The sequence below is a fragment of the Vanessa atalanta genome, chromosome 23 (genome assembly GCF_905147765.1).
Source record: "Vanessa atalanta chromosome 23, ilVanAtal1.2, whole genome shotgun sequence".
NCBI classification, from domain to species: Eukaryota; Metazoa; Arthropoda; class Insecta; order Lepidoptera; family Nymphalidae; genus Vanessa; species Vanessa atalanta.
Window position 1 is genome coordinate 6,689,184 of NC_061893.1, and position 26,507 is coordinate 6,715,690.

General features: G+C 31.4%; 2 protein-coding genes across 2 annotated transcripts; both read left to right on the plus strand.

The window, feature by feature from the left end:
- The first annotated feature begins 355 nt into the window (after nucleotides 1-355).
- LOC125073213 (sugar transporter ERD6-like 4) lies at nucleotides 356-2,091 on the plus strand. The gene is made up of 4 exons (XM_047683952.1): nucleotides 356-436; nucleotides 1,234-1,432; nucleotides 1,620-1,810; nucleotides 1,947-2,091. The coding sequence occupies exons 1-4, from the start codon at nucleotides 415-417 to the stop codon at nucleotides 1,976-1,978; spliced, it is 444 nt and encodes a 147-aa protein (XP_047539908.1). The 5' UTR covers nucleotides 356-414; the 3' UTR covers nucleotides 1,979-2,091.
- Nucleotides 2,092-2,143: 52 nt separating this feature from the next.
- On the plus strand, nucleotides 2,144-3,039 carry LOC125072986 (facilitated trehalose transporter Tret1-like). Its single transcript, XM_047683623.1, has 3 exons — nucleotides 2,144-2,329; nucleotides 2,489-2,687; nucleotides 2,768-3,039. The coding sequence occupies exons 1-3, from the start codon at nucleotides 2,144-2,146 to the stop codon at nucleotides 3,037-3,039; spliced, it is 657 nt and encodes a 218-aa protein (XP_047539579.1).
- The last annotated feature ends 23,468 nt before the right edge of the window (nucleotides 3,040-26,507 follow it).

The following is a 26,507-nucleotide window of genomic DNA, read 5'->3' on the forward strand; positions in this document are numbered from 1 at the left end:
TTATTGTTTTTTTTTTTTGTATAAATATTTCTGTCCTATGGCTTGAATTATTTTTTGGTTTCATTTATTTTTTATTTTTCTGTTCTATTGTTTCCCGAAAATAAAATATAAGTAAAAGTAAAAAAAGACAATTTATTCGACTGTGATAACATTTTGGTGAATTATCCGTACCTACCAAGATCCCAAAAAACGACTTTTTTTCTTTGTATATTTGTCCTTTGATTGACCCGAGCGAAGCCGGGACGCGTAGTTAGAAGTTGAAATAATATGTTCTTTTCAGTGTACACAGGACAACTGCTGTTAGGATATACAACAGCTTGGACGGGATCAATAATAACAAAACTGCGAGACTTGGAACAGTCACCGTTACCATATTTATTATCAGAGACAGAAATATCATTCATTGCGTCTTTGATGTACATTGGAGCTGTACCAGGTAACATATGTATTGGGATTTTCTATTTGGAAGTAATATAATATAACAGCTTGTAATCTTTCCTCTTTAAAGAAGGAGGCGGCCATAGCTCAGCAGCATTACTTTAATACTTACTCTCAACTTGAATAAAAATCTGGTAACAATGCTAGATCACATTAAAATAAATTGCCCTGTTAAACAAGTTACGTTTAACATCTGTGCATTTAACTAAAATTTTTAAGTACAAATTATTGAATCATTAATCAGAGAGTTACGTCAGAAAAATTAGAAGATTAGTTGAATTTTATAAGTAAGGATATTTTTTTAAAGTTATGGGCTCCACGAGCTCAGAGTTGCTAGTAGTGGAGTAATACTTTCAGGCAGGACGTTCAAATTTCGGAAAAGAGTAACTACTGAGTTTCTTGCAGGGTTTTTCTACTAGAATTTACATTCCGAAACAGCGGTAGCTTTACTTTTAATATAGTTCTGTAATAACACGATCCAAAAGTGCCTGCACCAACCTACTTAAATAAAGTATATTTTGATTTTGATTTTGCTTATCTGTTAAGTTATTTTTTTTTTTTTATTATTCTTTATTGTACAAATAAAACATGTACAGAGGGCGGACTTAACGCTATAACAGCATTTTCTGCCAGCCAACTATTTTGTTGATCGTTTTCATACAATATGAAGAGAGTGGATAAAAAATTTGAATAATCAATATAATACAAAAAAGGATTTTACTGTCTGCCTTAAAATCTCAAAAATAATACTAAAATCTAAAAAGAAATTACAATTATAAGTCATATTCATTTCAGGTCCGTATATGATAGGATGGTTGTCTAATATCAAAGGAAGGAAGCCTTGCCTTATACTTGGCGGTGTAGTATCAATTTTAGCTTATACTTTATTAGCTACAGCTAATAATTTAGCTATGCTGTATAGTGGAAGAATCTTCGCCGGTTTCGGAATTGGTATAATAGCTCTGGTCAATGTGGTTTACATTGGAGAGATCGCGTTAGTGCTTTTAGTATGGTTTGTTCGATTTAATTTCATTTCCCTCTTAATTGAACTTGTGTTGAGTATTTTGTGAATTCTAAATCATCGCAATATCTTGTAAATTTATTTTCTTATTACTTAAGTACAATGATATTTTATAATTGATATTATATTATTTTCTTTATATAATTATTGGCGTTTTCAGATCAACACCAATCAGAGGAGTTCTTTTGACAGTTGTAGGATTTTGTACTACACTTGGTACAATTTTATCGTTTTCTGTCGGACCATTCTTCTCTTACCATGTATCGGCTTATGCTGGTCTAAGTTTAGCTGTTATTTTTACGTTGTCATCATTGATGATACCGGAATCTCCGATTTTTTATATATTAAGAGGTTGGTAATCTGTTCTCCTATATTAATCATCTTTATTGTTTTAAAAGGGAAATATGTTTTACTATTTTATTATGTCCAAACATTATAAAACTACATTTTATAATAGATTATTTATTTTTATCTCTTATCTTTTTAGATGATGAAAATGGACTTGTAAAAAGCTTATAGATATTAGGAAGGTTAGATGATAAGCAAAAATTGTATGATGTTAAGAGTGAGTTTAAATCAGGTGATACCAAAATGGATTGGATTGAATTGTTTACATTAAAAACAAATAGACGAGCGCTTATAATATGTGTCACTATTAACATATTCCAACAAAGCAGTGGCGTCATGGCTGTTTTATTTTTTTCTGGTGACATATTTGAAATGGTTGGTTCTTCTGTAAATTCGAATATAGCTATGATTATAATTGGAGTATTTCAACTATGCGGTAGTTTACTAGCATCTGTTTTTATCGAAAAACAAGGAAGAAAAACGCTTTTACTAATATCTACTGTGGTCTGTTCTATTACCATGGTAAGTTTTTTTTATTAATGGTAAGGTATTAAATGTAATCGAAGCCTTGACAACTACTATCAAAATGATATTGAATATTTAAATGGTAAATTTTACATCGTTAAAGCGCCGCCAACCGGAGGATAGCTAACCCACTAACTCTTCACTAACCCTCCCCGTGTTAACCCGGCTAAATTACTCGGCTTAATCATCATCTATTATGACAACATATTCTTCTTTTATATCAGATTTCTTTTTTCATTTCAGTTATCACTCGGCTTGTACTTTTACTTGGATCATGTACAACGACTAGGAATGGAAAAAGTCGCATGGTTACCTTTGGTTATTCTGATACTATTTTTTATTGGATACGATTCTGGTAACGCGTTTTGGTGATAAATTTTGAGTTTAAAAATTGTTTTCAAAGCTATCGTGTTAATGGTACCGGTATTTTTTTAGGTTTGGGTGTAATTCCGATTGTTCTCATCGGTGAGATGTTTACAAGCAACGTCAGGAGTAAGGGTTCAGCTGTTGCTTTGACTTTTGCGTGGATAGCAGGATTTCTGGTTTCCATGGCATTTGGAATCATGGTTGAGAACTTTGGTGGACATGCGGCATTTTGGTTCTTTTCATGTTCATCTGCAAGCGCATTTCTATTTACTGTGTTTTTCATTCCAGAAACGAAAGGAAAAACTCTTTTAGATATTCAGAAATATATGAACAAAAGTTAAATGTTGCATTTTATTTAACCGACGGGCAAATAAAAAAGCTCCTTTGGCTTTTCTTTGCAATCAACACAATCACTTGTATGTTAAATGATATTCAAATCTCTGGCTTAAGTCAAATCAAAATGAAAAGCGAATGACAGCTGCCTTTTCTTTTATAATCTGAGATATAGATGATAGAAAGATCTAGTATTTGTTGACTTTCAGGCAGAATATATACAACAATATATATAAATACAATTATATTTTATAAATCATGCAGGTTATTCCTGTAAAATTACCATTCAGAAGTACTTAAGCTTATTCGAATAAAGTATAATTTCGGCCGTTACAGAGACATCTCTGCTTAAGCTGTTTAATAATGAAAAAAATATATTTCGAATATCACAGAGCACGTGTCACGCTTAAATTAAATATAAATTGCAACAAAAGACGGAGTATAAGATTTGATATAAAAATAATTTATGCATTTGTAATCTCAAAAACATTAATGAACATAGGAGGCCAATTCTCAAAGTTATAACGGTTCTCAGTTGAATCGTAATTGGCAACTAAATATAGAACTTATAACAGTTACGATACGATACGATCCCGATCAAACTTCGACCGAACCGTAACTGGATTGTTTTGTTGGTAGAACAGTAAAACGGTTAAAGGGCAAACGTTACATTTCGATTCGATTCTGATAAAGTATATTAGTACATATTTTTAGTAGAATTGTCCCGATGATAAGATAAATTAACGGGATTATTTTTATATCTGATATTATAATATGAATTCAAAGACAAAATTTAAAACTATTCTATCTAAATGATAAAGTTAGATTAATCTGTTCATTTTATAGCATCTTGTGATAACACTATTTTATGTTATGTACATACTTACGACGTATTATATACATTAACTGGTCGGAGATCTCGAGGTCCTGGATTAAAATCCCAGGCCAGGCTGACAATAATTTTTTTTCTATCGAAAGACTCTCAGTAACAGCCCGGAGTTTTGAAGTTGGAAATTTGTACACTGTACTCCTCCCGTCAGTTTTCAACAACGACTCATTTGTATGATCCATAAGTGTTCTAAGCGATACCCAAGGGTCCTTGGACTCCAAGGATTGCTGACAGCATCATACATAATGACGGATATCTAGTGTATTTTCAGCGATCAGTTGCGGAGTGAGTCATGTTTGCCATGATTGTCCAAAGTTTTTGAGGATCACATTTATGTTGAATACTATTCCATGATTTGACGACCTCCGTGGTCGAGTAGTGTGTACACCGGTTTTCATGGGTAAGCCACTCGGAGGTCCCGGGTTCGATTCTCGGCCGAGTCGATGTAGAAAAAGTTCATTAGTTTTCTATGTTGTCTTGGGTCTGGTTGTATGTGGTACCGTCGTTACTTCTGATTTTCCTTGGTGCTTTTCGTTATAAAAATGCAAATGACAAAATTTCGCTATGTCTGTGGCAAAGAGGCGATTTGGCGCATTCATCTGCGACTCATGAAATACACCTTACCTCACGTAGTCTCTTTGGCAGTCCACCTGGACAAAATCAAGTGAACGCAGTGGATAGAGCAGTACAGCCGCCGTTTGTCAAATAGATGCTCTCACTCGCACTTTGGCTGAAATGTTATGCTGATACACGTGGAACGCATCATGAAAATTTCAGCATCGGAAACAAGAAACACCAGTTGTAGGACATCCTAATATATTTGCTTCGGACGCTCTGGGTCGCATCTAAACTATATAAATACAACGTTGATACAAAGATTAGTGGGTCGTCTAGTCTGTAAAGATAAAAATAGTTATGACGTAAAGATAAGCGCATGCTGTCTCGGACTTAATGTAGGTCTTTTTAGGACCTCAATTTTCAAGTACTTTGTTTTGACTGGTTAAGGTATGTGCTGGCATAAGCCATGTTTAAATACCTCATATTAAAAATATTTACAAATAACAAATAAAAAAGGAAAACAACGTTGACTAGTTTAGAAGTGAATCGAGATACAGATACGAGCAGACAGCGACCTTTTTATACTATTTGTACATGATAAAACCGTTACGTGAAGACTATTTTTTTCTATCTGATGAAGCCGGAACGTGTAGCTAATCCGATCCAGCTTCGTCCGATATAATGTAATAATATCATTTTCATTTTTGTTACAGGATATTCAGATACGTCTAACATTGGACATAAGGGCTTATTTTATACTTGCCGCCTTATAAGTTTAAAGCATTTGATTACTGTGTTCAATTGTAAAATAAGTTTTTTTTTTTCTATCTCCACTGACATGTGCGTTTGATGTAACTTTAATTGGTTATTTTTGTGTGCATGAATATTTTTAATTATCCGGCAGCATCACAATTTAAGTTTGAACATTATTATTATTATTCTTTAAAATAAGTTTAGTGGAAGGTGTACATAATATATAATATTACAAAATAATAAAGACTGTGTTACAAAATAAGTAAACTCCTTTTTTTTTTAATAATATCGATAAGCGAATACTGTAACGTGATGGTTAGTGGCCAACACCGCCCATAGACATTCCGCTGATACATACTATGATAATATATCTCTCATTCTTATTCTCACTGGATATATCACCCATCCAACTGGAACACAAAAATACTAACTATTGCTATTAGGTTGGTAGTGGACTGGAAAACTCTATCACCAAGTGAGGCTGTATGTGTAAGCCCGTCATCATGGTGTCGTTTTTAAAGCAACGGTTTAAGACAAGTTATCAATTTAATTGAATCGAATTTGTTTGTTGAACACAAAATGTAATGAAATGACGTAAATGTTAGTTTACTGAAAAAACAATTGAATGCATTATGCTTATTACCAAGACTATATTGAATCTACTTATGGCTTGACGTCGGCGAGTGTGTGTGTTTTACATAAAATGTTATTTCATTATAAAATTAATTTTAAATTAAGAATCGGTTCTATTTTTTGAAAATTTTAAAATGTATATGTCAATTTAAATAGAATGGATTGCTTGAGCCGAGATGGCCCAGTGGTTAGAACGCGTGTATCTTAACCGATGATTTCGGGTTCAAACAAAAAACAAACACAAAGGGTTTAATTTGTGTATATAATTCATCTCGTGCTCGGCGGTGAAGGAAAACATCTTGAGAAAACCTGTGTCTATTTTCAACGAAATTCTGCCACATGTGTATTCCACCAACCCGCATTGGAGCAGCGTGGTGGAATATGCTCCAAACCTTCTCCTCAAAGGGAGAGGGGGCCTTAGCCCAGCAGTGGGAAATTTATAGGCTGGTAATGTAATGTAATATAAATGATTGTTTAAACGTTGCTCGTTCCGTAGGTACTATTGATTTAAAAGCGTAAATAGGTATTCAAATTATCATTAGAATAAAATCAAAGGCTGCTGACTAAGTACCCCTAATTAGTTCAATGTTTTTGATTTAAACGAACAGATTTCCTTCTTAAAATTATACACCGTCTTCAAACGTTATAAATCAAAACGCTGTAATAATATACAAAAATTTAAAGAGACGGAACTCTGAATAAACAGCCAGAAATATTATCCTGAAAATTCATTCATAAATCACTTGAACCTTGAGAAATTTTCGCTTAATTAAAAGAGTTTTCGCGGTTATTAAACGTCACTTTTATTTTTCGAATCATTTTTAACATAGCTCTTAGTTATTTTCAGTTCGGTTAGAAAACTTAATCATCAAAGATTGCGGGTTCAAACCCAGGCATGTAACCACTTTTCATGAGATATCGGTAGAAATATCCATATTTATATCCACAAACTCGCAGAAAAATCGTGGTGGAATATGCTTCAAGCCTCTTCGTGGGCGTGGAGGCCTACATATTATCCAGTTTTTTAAATAAATTTGTATACACGTGTTTTCATTATTTTACTGCTGTTATTAGAAAACATTCTTTTACAAACGTAATTATTTTTACAAAGGAGGTATTTCAATGAGAGGGATTTTTTTTTTTAAAATAGGGTTGAGCAATATTGTTGTACTTGGTTATAACACAAATACAAAAAAATAATAATACTGTTCTTCCATAAAATGTCAAAAATACACGTAATGTTGACTTTAAACCAAAGGAAGCACGACTGGTTCAGGCACTAATATAATTTAATAAAATATTATTCCCTATTAATTCAGTGAATGCGGCACTATGAAATTCAATGAAATTTTAGCACTTGTGCTAAAATAGCATACGAATTGCTAATGAATCTGTGATTGAAATAAAGTAGAGTCAACAAGACATTACAAATGCATCTCTCCTTTACAAGTATTAGTAACGGAATATTTTTTAATTTAATTATAATAATTATAATTTGAAATTGTATATCTCCAATTAAAATAATATTATTGATTCCATATTTGTACGAACTCATCTTACAAACCTTATTGGAGCAGTATGCTGAAATAAGCTTCAAACCTTCTCTTCTAAACTAGAGTAGGGCTTTGTGCAAGCCCGTCTGGGGAGTTACTTCATACATACATTCCATCGCCAAATACTAATAATATTACTATATTATGTTCCGATTTTAAGCGTGAGTGAGCCAGTGTAGCTACAGGCAGAACGGACATAACGTCTTTGCTTAGCCGTGGGACTTTCACTCCTGTAAATATGTATTTACTTTAAGGATTTTATTTAAAACTAAGATGGTTAGTTGTTAGCACACGTGTTTAACCGAAAATTGCGAGTTCAATCAGAGCAAGCATCAACAACTTTTCATGTGCTTTTGTGTGTACAATTCATCTCGTGTTTAATGTAATTTAATTTAATAAAATTAATTACTGTATTAGCGATTTGGTGACTGTTTTTACCAAAATTAACAATTATGATTAATAATTATACATTTGTTCAGATAAATAAATAACAAATACATCGTTATTAGGACTGATTAAATATAAATATAAAAATAAATTAATACGAAAATAAGGAGGATAATAATTTTTTATCCTCTTATTTCCTATATTATTGTCGTCAAGATCGTTTTTCCCTTATTATAAACTATCTGTGCCCGCGACTTCGTGCGCGTTGTTTGAATTTAAGATATTGACATACAGACAAAAATTGTAAAAAATGTTATTTTGGTACAGTATACGGTATACGGTATTTACGGCACATAGCCGTGTATACATACATATGCATTTAGAAAAAATGGGTTATTTTAATATTACAAAACAAACACTCCGATTTTATTATATGTATAGATATCTAGATGAAATACTCAATTGGTTATTTGTCATTGTCGATTATACCATAACCTAATCTCTTAATCGTCACGCATTACGTACTTGAACTAAGTGAAAATATTTATTTTAGATTAATGAACTAACTTAAGCTTAAACAAATTACATAACAATGAATCTACAAAAAGTAGCAATCCAATTCGGATAAGTAATCTTGGAAGTGTTACTTAAATTTATTAGAATTTCAGATGATAAGTTACAACTGGATTTAATTGTTAAGTTATTAAGTTGGATCGTAAACGTAATCGTTGAACAAATAATCTTGAGCTTTAAGAGATTCAGCGATTTCAAATTGATGCCAGATGTAATATCGAATTAATGAGAAGATCCTACTCAAGGTCAATCGAACGGTCATCAAACGAGATCCTATTCAAATTTTTTATTAAAATTACTACTGCGCGAGTAGATAGAGAAAAAGGCTTTATTTAATTTTAAGTGTTAGTATTCGAGCTATGTTTGTTGTTTTTATTTAAAACACCCACTCATCAAGTATTCTTTCGCTAAACAGTAAAACTAAGAATTGTCATGTTCCAGTTTGAAGGTTCTCTGAGCTAGTGCAACTACAGGCACAAAGGACATAACATCTTAGTTCCCGAGGTTGGTGGCGCATTGGCGATGTAAGGAATAATTAGTGTTTCTTATAGACAGAGTCGGACCGTTACTTTAGGAGGCCCTGGGTACAACAAGTACTTAGGGGCCCATCTAAGAAATATCTGAACGTAGACTTGAATTAAATTAATTAAATGGGTTTGTCTAATTGCAGGACTCGCAGGACTGCAAACCATACGATCTGTTTAATTTAATAAAGAATAATTTTGACTTAGTTGGGGCCGCCTTAAATCCACAGGGCCCTGGACTGAAGCCCAAAAAGACATATGGTAGATCCGGCCCTGCTTACAGAGCCAATGTATATTGGTGGTGGTGACCACTTACCACATGAACGTGCCCGTCCGCCTTTCTAATTGATACTTTTACAAAGTAAAACATATATTTAATATTTCGTACAGGGCCAATATCTATAGGCCTGTGTGCCTTTTTGTGTGTGTGCACTTTTTTTTTTCGGGATCAAATCTATGTCCTGTTTCCAGACTATAATCTAATTCAGGCCCAAATTTCATTCAGATCTGTTCAGTCGTTCTTGCGTGATTGAGTAACATACCTCTATCCATACAAATTTTCTCATTCATTATATTTTTGTTATCCATTATTAGTATGATTGTCTTGAATGGTAGATGTGGCTAATGGGATCAATTTCAGACCAAAAAGACACTTAAGGACTGATTAGAAAACTATTTATTTTAACTTAAGCATTTTGAATTTATTTTTGATGAAACGTAATCATTGTGAAATTTATATAAAACACAAAAGTTATGTCGGATAACTAGACATGTCACTTCTTCAAGTAATTTTCACAGATTAAACAATTATGACACAATTCAATTTGAATAAATAAAACTGACATTCCAAATTTAAAGTAATTCAAACGTAATGCATAATTCAAACAGATCAAAAGAGAGTTGACATCAAAAGAGTATGTATAATCTGAGATTACCGATCAACAGATTGACTGGTGCATGACACCCGATTGTATTAGGAAAAATACTAAAAATTCCTTGTATCGCCAGTACATCAATGTCAAGAACTAAGATGTTATGTCCCTTGTGTCTGTAGTTACACTGGACCTCGCCCTTTGAACTAGAACACAAAAATACTAAGTATTGCTATTTAGTGATGGGTACATAAGTAGTATAACTTTCTTGGTGGTATATTATTGATAATAATTGTAGCTTAACATTAGATTCATTATGTTATATGTCATTTAGAAAATCCTGTAAGTTTTTATAAATTAATATTTTTGTTTCCAGGCCTTCGCCTGAGAGGGGTGCATGCAAACACAAAATTTCCAAGAAGAAACAACTTACCTATGAAATCAAATTAAATTTTTATACATTTTCACATTTTTTTTAAATTTAAATATTCAAAAATTTATTTTATTATAGATTAAAAAAAAAAGAAAATACTTAATAAATGTAGATTTAAGCATGGAATAAAAATTTATTATTTATTTAATTTTTATATAAAAGTTTGAAACATGCTATCAAAATAGCGTTCTTCAGTACAAAATGACGTGTAACCGTATTTTCTTTTTGATGGAGTCGCAACAGCATTTTCGTTGAAATAATCATGTTATCGTACAGCTTTGGAATTTTAACATTTATAACCAGATTTTAGGTTAATATCAAAAACCTGATATTGATGTAAAAATAGCATTCAAATATCAACACGTAAACACACTGTAGTTTAACAATATGTGAGTCGTATGGTCTATTTCGGTCGCGGTCAATCTCATAGGAAAACAATTAACTACGCAGGACCTATAATAGTGCACAAAGTATGTGCACAAGCACAGGGGTATTCTCATAATCAGATGAGACGGGAAATACGACACGACCGGGAAGAGGTCAGGCGCAGGACCAACGAATTCACGTGCTTTCCGTGACACGGGAGTGTGAGAGTGTACACATTTCCAAATTCCAGACTTCTGGGTTTTACTGAGAATTTTTTGACAGAAAAACTCAACAACGTTTTATATGACCTGGGGTTTGAACCCAGAACCTCAGGATCTGCGGACTTATGTCAAGCTACTGGACCAACGAAGTTAAGAAGATACAACAGGTGCAGGTAAGCAAGATGAAATAAGGATTTCGTTGCGTTTTTTTTACTATACGCGTACGCTTGATCAAAATAATATCCGATAAGATAGTAAGTACAGATGCGGTCTAAGGAACGCGTTTATCAAGAAAATGGCTCTTGCCATTCAGATACCCAGATTATAATGTGCGAGAAATAGACATTTTTTTGGTCTGCCAATGTAGTCCTCGTGTTATTGCCTCCACTGGTGACGAGGGGGTTGGTTAACTTTTCATCCCGAGGATCGCAATTGCGATTCAACGGGGAAATTCTGCTAGCATTCTTGCCAACATTCCACGCGTTCATGGTTTCTACAGTATATAACTTTAATAAAAAAAATAACAATATTTTTAACTTTTATTTGTATAAACCTATCGCCTTAATGTAAATAAAAGGTATGTTTTTGTTAAATATATACATTTTATTAATGGTGACATATTCACATTTATTTTTATCAAGCGACCTGCCCCGGCTTCGCACAGATGCAATACTGATACTAAATATACAGAATGTTTTACAACGTTCACAGTCTTTTTGTTATTAGAAAATGCCCCTGCGTTTTCTGAATAAATCTGTAACATCTCCCTGCTTTTAGCTCAGTGTGTATACCAATAATTGTCATGGCGATCGGTCCGGTAGTATAGAGGTTGAAGTCCTGTAGTATTTATATCTAGTAGCGAGTTACATCAAAGCGGACAGTGTAAAAATATTCTCCATAAAAAAATACATACATATATAGGTAAAGTTAATGGTAATAGGAAAAACGGTAGAGAAGCCTAATAATTTCAAATTAATATATAAACTATATATGTATATCTACACTAATATAGCCAACCTAATTCTGTCTGTCTGGCTGTTGCTCTTTCACGGTCAAACCACTGAACTGAAATATTATGAAGCAAGCTTAATCACCAAGAAGGACATAGGCTTATTAATATATATGTAATATAATATATAATAATGAAACATATGTTGCAATTGATAAAATGTATAACAGTAGTATTCATAGTTTTCTCGCAAAAGAGTTAATTTATTCTTTTTGTCAACTTTCAAGTATAAAGTTGTAACTTTATAAGGGTCGAAAGGTTTTGAGGGTCGCAACTCGAAGTTCGGTAACTTTTTGAGTACTTTGAAAATTTTCAGAAGAATATTATAATGATTTATATTTTACCGATAATTGTAAAATATTCATTCGCTTAAATTTCATTCAGTAAAACGATATAAATAGAAATGAATGTTCTCTATTCGTTCCGAAGCCATTTATCCGAATTTGATGAAATTTTGGTGATTCGTTCTGGGTATGCCTGAGAAGGTATATGTTTGTCCTTCAACAAAAAAGGTTTTATGAAGCCTCTAGCTAGCTAGTAATTATTTATTACTATTCTCTCTGCTCACCTGATGGACTATGCGACTACGAGCGCCCATGGACATCTGCAACACCAGGCCTTGCCGGCCTTTAAACTACTTATTTTCTTTCCTAACAATTACTTCCTATAAAATTACGACATTTATATATATTTAGTGTGTTATTTTCGATGTAAATTAAAAGACGAAATTGTAGTTATGATAATTATACGTATCTATATTAATATTAATAATGCAAAAGTAACTCTGTCAGTTACGCTTTCAACCACTGAACCCATGTTGATGAAATTTCAAACGCTATTTTTTTATTCCTCAAGGTCGTAAAGTTACAGATGATTACACACTTCCCGTGTGTTCGTTTTGAAGGGTTTACGTTACATCAAAATATAATATAAAATGATAAGTTTTGATCACAATAAGCTACTAATTCCAATGATATCATTTGGCACATAGCTCGTTATGACAATGAGGTGAATGAGAAAATTCTCGGTCCAGGCGCTTTCGAAAAGAACGCTGCCAAAACTATAATAGATACACCCTAACTTCATACTAGTCTATAAAATGACTATTTCTATGTTTAAGAAAATGGGAAAATTATCGGCAACTTTTGTTTATTTTTTGGCAGAAAGTATCCTTAGCAAAATAAGATGCCGCAAAGCACGATATATATACAAAGATATTACCTAAAATGACGGTTAAATGTCACTTGTCACGTCGCGAAACGTTAATGTCAATGTCGCTCGTGAGAATGATTAGCCTGTCAGCTGTCAAAATCACAAAACGTCAATGTCACACGCAAGTAGGTTGCTTGTCAGGCTGATGATCGCAAACCTATGCTATCGCCGTCATAGATAAAAAATATGAGTTAGTGAATGATCACATCACCATCAACATTTAAAACAACAATTTCTATTTTTCAGTACCGCAAATCCTTTTCTTTCCAAAGATTAAACACAAAAAGTAAATGTCTAAAGCACAGGGCATAGGGAAGCCTCACACTTATTTATGGGGAACGCACAATCGAGCAAGGACGTCATAATTTATCGCACGAAGACGCGGTTCTATCTTTAATTATAATCAGAATGAAGTATGCGTACAGATAATATTTAAATGTATTTTATAAACAATTAATTGTTGCCCGCGTCCTCGCTCGCATTTCAAGGGTTGGTCTCAGATATTAGGCATACAAAGTACTCTAAGTAATTTCTTGGAGTTCAAGCTTGCATCATACGAATTTCATCAAATTCAAAGTGATAAAGCCGTGGAAGAGCAACTGGCAGACAGACAGAATTACTTTCTCATTTATAATATTTAGTATCTAAGATTATTACAATTTGTAAATTGAATCAAATAAAGAGAGTTACGAAGTGATGGTAAATTAACAGTAATATGAGAGTAATAAATTTAACTTCAGAACATTTTTGGAGTTTGTTGAACACTACTGTAGAACTGTACTGCTTCCTCGTGTAAAATTTTTGCCCTTTTAGCAATCGCAGAGTACGTTCGGAATTTAGGTAAAATATTGAACGTGACGTCACATTATATTTACAAGAATATTATATACGTTACAAACAACTGAACAAATACGAGGAGTATCGTCGAACTTGTAACACCAAGTTTCAGTCTTCGCAAAGTAAATACATCCTTCCCGACGAAAACACTTTCGAATATCACCCCAGGCAGTTTTATACGAGCGAAGTTATAGATTAAAAGGTAATTAAAAAATATATATCGGCAGTTATAGGAACTGTCGATAGAAGTGAAAACTTATAACTTTTAGTATTCAAATTTTAAATTTCCAAAAGCTTAAATTAAAATCCTCAATATCAATCTGGTTTTCACATCAATTGACACTCCGAGCAACAATTATATGCATGTTTATATGGTTTTTATTATTTAAATATATAACGGGCTGTACAATTTAATTGAATTAACAATTAAAATTCAATCACTTTATTTAACATAAATGTCTATGTACTTTCTTTTTAACATTACTACTACATTGTTCTACTAATAAAATCAAATAATATGAAATTATAGTTATAACCATTTTGCAAAAAATAGCAAAGCACATTTTTTTTTTGATACAATTTAATTTAATAAATAATATAGTTTCGAAATATTTTTTTTTTAAATAAAATAAAATATTTAATGGAATAGTTATATAAACTATAATTTTGTATTAATGATCATATTTTAAACTTAAACACATTAATCTCTAATTATGTCAGTTGTTAGGTATAAAAAATGTTATGCCCTTTCTTGGGGTTATACGTTATACCACATTCCATGAAATTCGGTTCAGTAATTTGCTCCTGAAAGTGTAATAGATGGATAGGCAGACAGACAGACATGATTACTTTCGGAGTTATAGTAAAGAGGATTTTCGTTATTCAATTGAGAAGTGTATTCAATTACGATTGGTGTTAAGAAATGGATTGTATTGTAACGCTAACTGTACTCCGGAGAAATTAATCCTATTTTAGAATTTTTGGATGAAAGTTCAATTGAACGTATAATTCGTGAACAAGATTTTTAATATTAATGTCTTTCCTTCTATGTTCAAAGTCAAATATCGTGAAATTAATTTACTCTCCGTTTATTAAATATGTCAGCGGGAAATTTAATAAAAATACTTGTCCGGAAATGATTATTGTAAACTTTTCATTTTTAAATTAATAATATTTAGTTAATTCTGAGATGTTAAATTAGGCTGGAATATTTTACCGTCCATAAATTGGTGTTATATTGAGTGAATAGTTTCCCCACCCAATTTTGTTATAAAAGGCCGAGACTTTTTCGAGCCGTCGCAGCGATCGCACCTCCTTAGCTTTGAATAAAACAAAGAAGAATATTCCCTGCGTTTAATTTCATAACTTCGAGGATGGATAGAAATCCAAACGGGACATTCGTGACGTCAACAATGCTGAAATCTTAAACACACCAAATATTCAATGATTCTGAAGATATTAAGACATTACATTAAAGTTACATTTGTAAATTATACATGGTTTGAAGATTAGAAGAAATAATTGTTATTTTGGTAATTTTTTATTTATTTATTTAGATTTATTTTTTTATAAAGGATACGTCATACTTAAACAAAGATAATAATTAACGATCTATTCATATTACTAATTACAAAGTGTTATATTGTTATTGCTTATAAGCAGCGTTGTTATTGGAGATCTATAAATTAGACATCAGACAGGCCCATTATAGACTTGGATTGATACTGAGCCTGAATATACTGCCTAAATTGCTCTGAGCGTTCATAAACAATATCGTCGTTTTTTTGTGAAATTTAACACTCGTTTTTCATTTCCGAGGAAAAATTTATATCTCCTTAATGTCAGAAGTGTTAACTGAATTAATTAACGTGATATTGTTCCCTGATTTCTTGTAGCCTAAGTTACTCCTTATAACATCAGCCATCAGCCAGTAAAAGTTAGGTCGAAATCGGCCCAGCCGCTCCAGATATTAGCCGAAACATACAGACAGACAGTCAGACAAAAATTGTAAAAAATGTTATTTTGGTATGTAAAGTGTATTCATAGATACGTATTTAGTAAAAAACGGTTATTTTAATATTACAAACAGTCACTACAATTTTATTATATATATAGATTTTCTGTAATAATAAATTGCACTCGTGCAAAACAAGGCAGACCGCTAGTCTACAAAATCAAACAATGGAGGTTCTCGTACTGTCACTCTGCGCCCACAGCATTTTCATTAAGGAAATGTTTCATCGGATTAACAGGCTTTCGGTAAAGCGATGAGATTAACAAAAATCTTTCACTTCTTTTATGTTTCTTCTTTTTGACGTAAACAGGATTTATATAATTTTTCTATAAGTATTATAATACAGGCAGAAAATAATATTGCCGCGAAAATAAAATTACCTATAGCTTATTGGTTTTATTAATTAGTATTTATTATATGATAGTTTAAAAAATGTGTTATAATTATCATCGGTAAACATTGATTATATTTAATTAATATTTTAATACATAATGTATATATTAAAATATTAATTAAATATAATAATACGATTGTACATCGTGAGACTAACTAACCTGTAAACAGTATAGCAAGATAATTTTGAAATGTATTTTTTTTTGTGATATTGTACGAGTATCTACTGTTGTTTGTCCTACTGAAAATAAAATAAAACCTTCTCGCCATTTTACGCCCTCGAGGGGTGAATAAAAACACGAGGACAAAAGGACAAAAGCTACATAGCTTATGTTCTTTCTCGGAACTCAAACTATCTCCTTACTAAAATCCATCTAAATCGGTTCAACGATTAAAGCTTGAAGAGACAACAGACAGAGTTACTTCCACATTTATAATATTGGTATAGATAGTGAAGACTTATTTTTAAAATTGGAAGACAACGCACACTTACATAACGTATTTAATAAGTTTTTAATCGTTATTGTAAAAAGGTGCAAAGGCCGAGTTTTTTCAAGTCTGTTGTTATTTGCGTAATTTTATATTATGTTAATTAAGTATATATTATTAGTTAACCACCCGGCTTTTCTTATTCCGGTAGGGTTTATATAAGACATTTATATCGTAATACAACTCTACTGGTTTTAAAAGTGCGTATCATTTATTTCTCAGTCGGCATGATTTGTCCGACAATTTCAACAATCATTGTCATATAACAACCAGCTTACGCCAAACCTTTAATTAACTATATACCTCAATGTTGCTCGTGATTTACTCTATCCAATGGTAAATGAATGAATGAAATTAAAATCTGTTCTGCTATTTTTGAGTTCATCTCGTTCAGAGAGATAAAAGACGCGACGGGGTGACCATATTGTATTATATTTTGTTTATTGATCGAACTAATTGAATTTGATTACATTGTCATACATAATTGAATGTATAAATACAATGCGTGCACGTGTTATTTTTTCTGCCTCGCACAACCACTCTGTGGAACCAGCTTTTGCCGGCGGTTTTTCCGAAACGATACGACTTGGGAACCTTTAAGAAAAGAGCGTACTCTTTCCTGAAAGGCCGGCAATGCACCTGCAAGCCCCCCGTGTTGCAGATGTCCATGGGCGGCGGTAGTCATTTTCCATCAGGTGAGCCTCCTGCTCAATTGCCACCTTTGACATAAAAAAAATGAACACATTCAAATGATCGTATAAAATTATATGCCCAAAGTTCTTCTTGAAACGAATAGCTTAACTGACCACGACATACAATAACTTCTTAAAACATCCTACTAATATATTTGTTATGGATAAGTTTGCCGAAATTGGAGTTTTAGCCAAGTTCAAAAGTAATTTGACCTCGTCAAATATCAATGAAGTCGCCGTCTATGACTGCTTCATTGATATTATGTTTTAATGTTCTAACAATGAGTATATATTTATGTTAATAAAATTTGTAAACTTTGTTTTGTTGTTAATAGAAGGCATTAGTAATTCTTCTCTAGTTTATTTTCAGTATATTGTTATTCGAAATATTTTCATATATTTGAATATATATATGTTACCGGTAAGCATATACATTGTTCAGAAACAACATTCCATAATTACGTAAACAACAAACATATACAACATGTACAATACAATATTCCTTAATTACGTAAGTGTAATTAAAAAAGTAGTTCTATAAAAAAAAAAGAGATAGGTTTGAGTAAATAGCGCTCTGGCCCGATGCCAGCTTAATATCTGAGACTATCGCAATTTTCTGACTAAAATCCAATTGAATTCTTGGCTAATGGCTTTATTACATCGTATATTCGCCGACATTTTTAAAGACATTTCAGCGAGACACTTTCGTCTAAAATACTTATAATATTTTTTCTTTAAAAAGTTAAAATCCTTTTGTATAGCGTCTATAAATTACGAAAACAAAGTCACCAAGTTATACTGTGCGTTGGTCAGATCAGCCAGTCAGATAGGACATCCTATATAAATTTTCCACTACTTAAAGTGTGCTCTATTTTAAATACTAAGCTCGTTAAATTCTTGCTCGTGAATACTCGTGATTTATAGTTTCACCTGTATGTGTAGAGCAGTATCAGAGTTTAATCTTTCATTAAGGTTCACATATCCTAACCACTGGGCCAGCTCGGCTTTATACAAAGCGCCTCTACAAAGGATTGCTGAAAATAAATGACAATAGCTTTGTATAATTAAACGACAATCTTTGTGATTTAGATTTATAGCCTGGCAACTCCAGATTTAAATACTAAGTGAAATCGCGCTAATGTTGCCAATTAACATTTCTTTTCAAAATTACTCTTTGTTCCCCTCGGACTTTTTCGGCGTCATTTTTTTTTTCTTTAAATACGGTAATTTATGACCTTATTCAGCTTACCTCAATGACCAGGACGTCACAGTTTCACGTGTAATGATCTCGTAACGTTTACAGATAGAGTATCCCGGTTTTTGAATTAAGTCGGGCCAGGAGTGCTCTTCGATCTCCTTGTTTAAATTGGTGAGGGATGTATAAATGTGTTTTCAGCGAATAACACGCCTATTTCAGTAAATAACATACTAATTTGATTACGTTGGGTTCAATGGTCGCGATGACTTCACAAACAAACAGATTACTTACTAATTACTTTCGCCTTTTTTGTGTTTCCTTTTTATTACATTTTATGAATTCATTATATTCTATTTTTTTAATTGCCAAGTGCGTTAAATAGGGATGGCAGTTTGTGTGCTATAGATAAAGATTTATAAAATTCGCGCGGGTAAAGCCGCAGGTTCAGCAGTACTTATAAAATATATTAATTTATAGTTAGAGTATTTAATTGTTTGATTTTTAATACTATTTGTTAAACAATAAATTCCGCCAGCGATGATCAGTACAGGTGCATATTATATAGAGAGCACTATGGCAAATATTTTTTTGCCAAAGAGTAGGTACCAGTTTGACTGGATCTATTCATGTAATGTACATGATAAAGTCCTTATGTTGGACTGACGATTGATAAGGTCGAGAAATACATAAAACAATATCCTACATTTAATTAATAGTGAAACCGTCAATTTGAAAAATTGCTATATTTTTTTTAAGGGTGTGGGATCAAGACTATGTAGTAAGACATCAGCTTCATTTACATCATTAGTTCTTCAAGTCAACTTTCTTTATGGAGCTACAGGATATATAAAATAAATAATAATTTTACATACGTTTTTGTTATATAAATAAATTAAAAAAAATAACTATTGATTTTCTTGCCAGTCCTTTTTGGTAGAATCAACGTTCTAAGCCAGCAGTAACTTTAAATTTAAATTAAATGAATTTTACGAACGTTTTAAAATGACAATTTAAAAGTGTTCTTGATAAATATTTTGATTTGATACATCTATAATGGAAGCAAAACAATGCATCTCGTCATATTTCAGGGGAATTACCAAAAATAGACAGACAAAAATATGGTTTGTTCTGGTCATAAGAAGTTGCATTCATCTTGAATAAACATAATAGTTTTATTGAAATCATTTGCAGAAACTAAACTAGATTAGAACTTAAACTTTTATTTTATTTATTCGTATAACATAAAGGTTTGGAGTCAATGACCGATGCATATAGGAACTAACTTTCTTCTTAACCAGGAATGTCTAGTCGAGAAATGTCAACAAACGCATCGTAATTGGAATTTTAGGAATAGACGTTAATGTCAATTTTATTTATTTCCAGACTGTTGATTTAATATCCATACTTGAAGTAAAAATACTTCAAGTTTGAGTGTATTCTAAATCAAACTATAAATCAATTTAAATGGCATTCCGTTACTAAAGTTATATTATTTTTATATAATATAATTTTTATAAATTAAATTTTACTAGAGTTGCCTGTAGAGTTATTCTGAAAGTTGAAGAGTTGAAACACACCGCGAAAAATGATTGTAAACTTCAAAAGGGGTATGCGATTATTAAATTGTAGTCGTTAAATTAAAAACCGGTTATTAGTATTTCACGAGTGATATCCGAAGTGAGATTACAGAATAGCACTGTTAGTCGAATATTGTTTTCGATTGTTTAATAAGGGGATCACGTGTTAGATTTTATTTTTTTCCTTCTAGCATGATGTTATGCTTACGTAAGAAAATGTTAATTTTTTTGAAGATTGGTTGATTAATTACAGCATAACAAACAAACTCACTCTTACATTCATAGTTTTAGTTAGAATGCAGTTTAAGTAATCGAGTTATAGCGCCATATTCGATCGATGTTCAATGATATTTGATTCCATACAAATAAATTGGAATGTTCAATTATCGAAAAAACTTGTTAATTGTAATGAATACAAATAAACAAAATCATCAATAAAAATAAGGATAGTTTTAGCGGTTGGTGCAGTGTATTGTATGTATTGCTTTGTTTTTAAGGATGAGTAAGCTGATGGCACATAAATATTACTGAGCAAAGAATGATCGACCGGCACCACCATTGGTTAACTCATGTGAGTCTGCTGTTCTATTTTAAATTATTTTTTTATTTCCAAAGTACGTAGTAGTACCAGTAACGCACCTGCAATGCCCCCGGTTTTGCAGATGTCCTTGTCATTTTCCATCAGGTGAGACTCTCGTTTGCCATTTACCATAAAAAAAAAGTATAAATAAAGATCTAGTACGTATATATACACGCACAATCCCAACTCGGAAAGTAATTATAAAAAGTTTTCCAAAATAATATTTTGTGATATATAATTTGATTTAAAACTTTTTTTTTATATATCACGTACAATATTATCGTGATACTTATAAAGTACTAAGGGAGAAGTTGAATCGTTTTCTGGTAAAAGTTCTACACTAAAACACAATTTGTTTATATTATGAAAAGTTTCAAACACATTACGAACTTCACGTACGCTAAGATTTTGTAAGGCTACGTCTAAAACGGGATGTTTATTTTTAATTTGGTAAATCAAACCTACAAAATAGTTTAGTAAAAAAACAATAATACGTGTGCGTCTCGGGACGCCCGACAGAATAGATAACTTTAACTTATCTAATTTGGACTATTTAATATTTAAATTATTCAAATCGAGAATTGCTTAGGTTATTATTTAAATTATATGTATTAATATAATAATGTTAGGAAGTGTTATTTATTAAATATATTATATTATTAGTTAGAATTCTTGAATATGTACATGAGAATATTGTGTATGTTCATTATTAGTATCATTATTGCCTGCCTGCCGCTGCCGTAGGCGTAATAGAAAGGGAAGCCAGACAGACTGTCGCCGTAACGCATTACGTAACGAAGCGGTTCACCCTCCCATAAGAAGTTATCACTTCAAAACAGTTTGACAGTCCATGTTAATATGATGACCACGGGTCGGTCATAAAGAATTGAAAACTGACTTACGGTGCTATACTATTTTGATGCGTATATTAAAAATTTTGACATAATTATGTCATTATTAACTTAAAAATAGAGTTCAATAATGAGGTACCAAGTGTCTCTAGTTTTCTATAGAATAGCCCTAGATTTTATATTTATTTATCGAGATAAATAATATTAGATCTGGAGTATCGTACTAAAAATAACTAAAACAAACGAGCTAAGTTTTCTATCTTGGTGTGCGTGACAGCTGCGCTCGACACACGCCAAAAGTCATACTACTTTACTAGTATGCATGCCAATATGGCTTATTCCAATATAAGTAAGAAAAAAGATAAACAAACTTTAGATTTACGTACTTTATGCGATTTGCTCATGACACAGCGATATTGTGCACTACTAAGAGTTTTTGTTTAATATATCATTATTTATAATACAAAGCTATTGCACTTAACTACTTATTTCCACTTTAAATTTACTTCCAAAATTCCGATAACAGTTTCGTCGACGTTCAAAAAGCCATTTTTTCGCAAATCCATAGTGAATATCATAGATTAATCAAACTCTCAACCGATGATATCGCGTCAATTTGCTGTCAAATGTTGTTTGTTTGACTTTTTTCCTGTTATGGTTGGAATAGAGTATAGTTTTTTTCGAGATTTGACGGTCTATCTAAACATATAAATAATAATCGAGACGAAGATTTTAGTGCTATAAATAAACATTCAAAACAAAAAATCCCTTTATTGTTTACCAGTCTCAGTGTCAATCAAAATGTACTTCTACATGTTTCAAAAAATTCCACATGTTTTATAAGGAGTTAGTAATATTTTGTAGTTGTATGTAAGCGACCTTACTTTGACAATAAGGGTTCATACATGAAGCTGGCATAAAAATAAAGAAAATAACAATAACCCGTATAACGAAACGGAAACAAAAAAGTCTATTGTCTTTTAATATTTTACATTTTCTATTAAAAAATAGTAAATTGGGCGATGTTGTTTCGAATGTTGCGAGCTACAAAGTTAATTTGAATTATTTGAAATTCAAATTCGAATTGCTTTGTTCAATATAGAAGTAAACAAACATACTATTAATTGTCAAATTCGAAAACAACCGTTCGGTAAAGATAATACTCTGACGATTGTCACAAACAAACCAGTGATGTATCCATCGGATTGCTTTTTTGTTAAGTTTATTTATTGATGGGGTTTGGGCTTTGTACAAGTCTGTCTGTGTATAATAACATCGTATATTATACCGTGAAACAGTAGTACTTTGTATTGTTGTGTTTCGATTGGAAGGGTGAACCAGATTACTATCTACAGGCACAATAAAAAAATTTGAAAAATATTAACCATCATAATATATATTAGTGATAATATTATTATCAAATCATTGTCAATTAGTGAAACTTGTTCAAACTTCAGTTGCATGTAGGTAGAGGTGTAATAAAATACATGTAAGCTTTGTGATTACATTCGAGTGTTGGCAGTTGAGTCGAAGGAGGCCGTCTCAGTAAAACCATATAATATTTTTTAATGACATAAGAAGTGTCAATTAATTTAAAATATTCATTTTAAACATAGTGATAAACGTTTTTTTTTTATTAATTAGTATTTTAGTTCAGTTAAGAGTGGAAAGGACAATTCCAGTTCTCTTTAAGGAAGAAATAAAGCATGAACATTGCAATTGTCGATTCTCTATTTTTTAGGTTTGTATTTTAGTTAGCCATTTGTATTGTAAAATTTATTTGTTATTAACAAAATTAAACTCTATTTTTTAGATGAATCAAATTGTTTAATGTTTGAAAAACCCATGACCTTATAAATCGACAATTTATTTACATGTAAAAAAAAAGGAAAAATTATTTCTTTTGCACTTACGTAATGGAGAAATTAAGATTTGAATTTATTATAAAAGCCAAACCAGACGATAATAAGACAAGTATTTATGCCATAACCTCCATTACGGATATACACAACCAAACTTATATTGTGCCTAGAGAGTACCAACCAGTGCATCTACACAAAGAAATAATGAAGCATGAAATATTTGACAAAATAAAAAAATCTCTTCAAAAAAGGCACGATAAGAGACAGGTATGGATAACATTAACTAAGGAAATGAAATCAACATATTTAGATGATGACAACTTACAGTTTGATGGGTTTTTACTTGAAAAAATAGAACAAAGAAATGAGTCTTTAACAACAGAAACAATATTGTTGAAAAAACCAGAAAATAAGATGAGATTAATATCAGAATTTTCAATAGAGAAGTTTTCAAAAAATACAACAAATGTTAAACAATGGTTAGATAATTTTGAAAATGAATGTGCACGATTACAAATAGATACAGATATACAAAAAATAGAAATTCTAAGATTGCTATTGGAAGATAGTTGTGTAGATTGGTACAGCTCAATGATTATTAAACATACTATAGATTCAGATTGGTCTGTATGGAAGAAAAGTTTGAGTGAAACATTTGCAGATAAAGGTTGGTCACCAATAAGGTACGCTATGAACTTTAAATATATACAAGGATCAATCTTAGAATACGCTCTAAAAAAGGAGAGACTGTTATTAGAAATAAACAAATCAATAGATATACCAACTTTAATATATTTGATTGCCACCGGTCTACCAAACTTTGTAACGGATAGAATAGACAGAGAAAACCTTAAAGAAGTGAATGACTTATTTAACAGCATAAGAGGATTAGAAAGTTTAACAAGAAAAAACGACATAAAGAAGAACTTAAACACTGCGAATAAATACAATAAACAAGAAATAAAACAAACTGAAAAAAAATCATGCAGGATTTGTGAAAATAAAGGAAAAATGAATAGATCTCATCCAGAGAGTGTTTGCTGGTATAACTATGAAAAAAAAACAACAGATGATAAAAACCTTAATTCTAATTCAATATTAAAAGTTGAACTGAGTAATGAAGATCCAAAAAACTAAAATTTCCTCCACTTATTGAGATTATAGTGACATTAAATAATACATTAGAAGCCAAGGGACTGTATGACCCTGGTTCACAAATAACATTAATAAATTCAAAACTAGTTCAGGTGACGAATATGAAACCAAATTATTTTTATAACACGATAAAAACAATAAGTGGAGGGGGCAAAACAAAAGGATTGATTACGTTAGATGCGGAGTTATTGCATAAGAAGATTAAAATAAATGCATTTATCTATGAAAATGAATATTTTGAGTATGATTTAATACTAGGATTAGATTCAATACATAAATTTGGGTTGACTCATGATGAGAATTTAAATATCCAAATACAAAAAACAGACAATTTCAAAATAAGAAATAAGAATAATTTTAACAGTTAATTATTTTATTTTTAACAGTTGAGTCGAAGGAGGCCGTCTCAGTAAAACCATATAATATTTTTTAATGACATAAGAAGTGTCAATTAATTTAAAATATTCATTTTAAACTTAGTGATAAACGTTTTTTTTTTATTAATTAGTATTTTAGTTCAGTTAAGAGTGGAAAGGACAATTCCAGTTCTCTTTAAGGAAGAAATAAAGCATGAACATTGCAATTGTCGATTCTCTATTTTTTAGGTTTGTATTTTAGTTAGCCATTTGTATTGTAAAATTTATTTGTTATTAACAAAATTAAACTCTATTTTTTAGATGAATCAAATTGTTTAATGTTTGAAAAACCCATGACCTTATATACATTTAACACAAAAAGATTTGTGAGTTGTTAAAAAAAAGTTGACTTTCTGTGCTTTCCAAAATATAATGTAACGAAAGATAACACAAGAAGTATCTTTCGTTACATTGTTTCGGAAAGCCTATTAATTGGATTTTAAGATATTTTAATTTTATATTTATTACTTAATAATAATTTGTCTGCGCATGGAATAACGAATTCCTTTATATTGCCCAACAGTAAACATTAACAGCCTGTATATTTCCCACTACTGGTGCTTATTCCACAACTTTTTCCACCACTATGCTCCAAAGTGGATAAACATGTGGCAAAATTACGATGAAATTTGACACATGGAGGCTGCCTCGCGATGTTTTCCTTCAGCGCCGAGCAAGAGATGAATTATAAACAAAAATTAAGCACAGGAAAATTCAGTGGTGCTTGTCTGGGTTAGAACCCGTAATCATCGGCTAAGATGCACACGTTATAACCACAGGGCCATCTCGGTTCGTATATTGCCCATATGGGCTGAATATATACTACTTTTTCTATATTTATGTAAAATCTCTCGCCTTGTAATTTTAACAAAATAATTCAATCGCGTTATCAGTTAAGTTTCATTCAGCGTTATTTAGTAGTTTATATAGTAAATCTGATTTAAGAAAAGACGATTCTGTATTGTTTAAAGGCGTTTCTTAGACCATACAATATTATTATATTTTAACCAAACGATAGCATATTGTAAAAAAAGTATGTTACATGTTTTCCATACTTAATTTTAAATGTAGTCTTGAAATTGTAACACGTAGGAAAAACGTCAAAGAGAAAAGCAAAAATATGCTGTTAATGGAGCGTTACAGCTGTTGGCTTTATAGCAAATCGATATGATAGGGATGTTTGTTTGAATATCGATAAAATGTTATTGGATTAATTTTATTTACTTGGTACTTATTTGTAATGAATAATTTACAATTACACGTTAAAAGTCAAGATTATTACTTAATATAGGCATAGAAATATTTTATCATTTTGTATTATATAATATTTATAATTAGATACCTACTATTGTTCATTATGTTATGTTATCACCGTCGAATCGTTTTGCATTAGAATTTGAAAAATCGTACCAAAAAATGGTGCACAGGT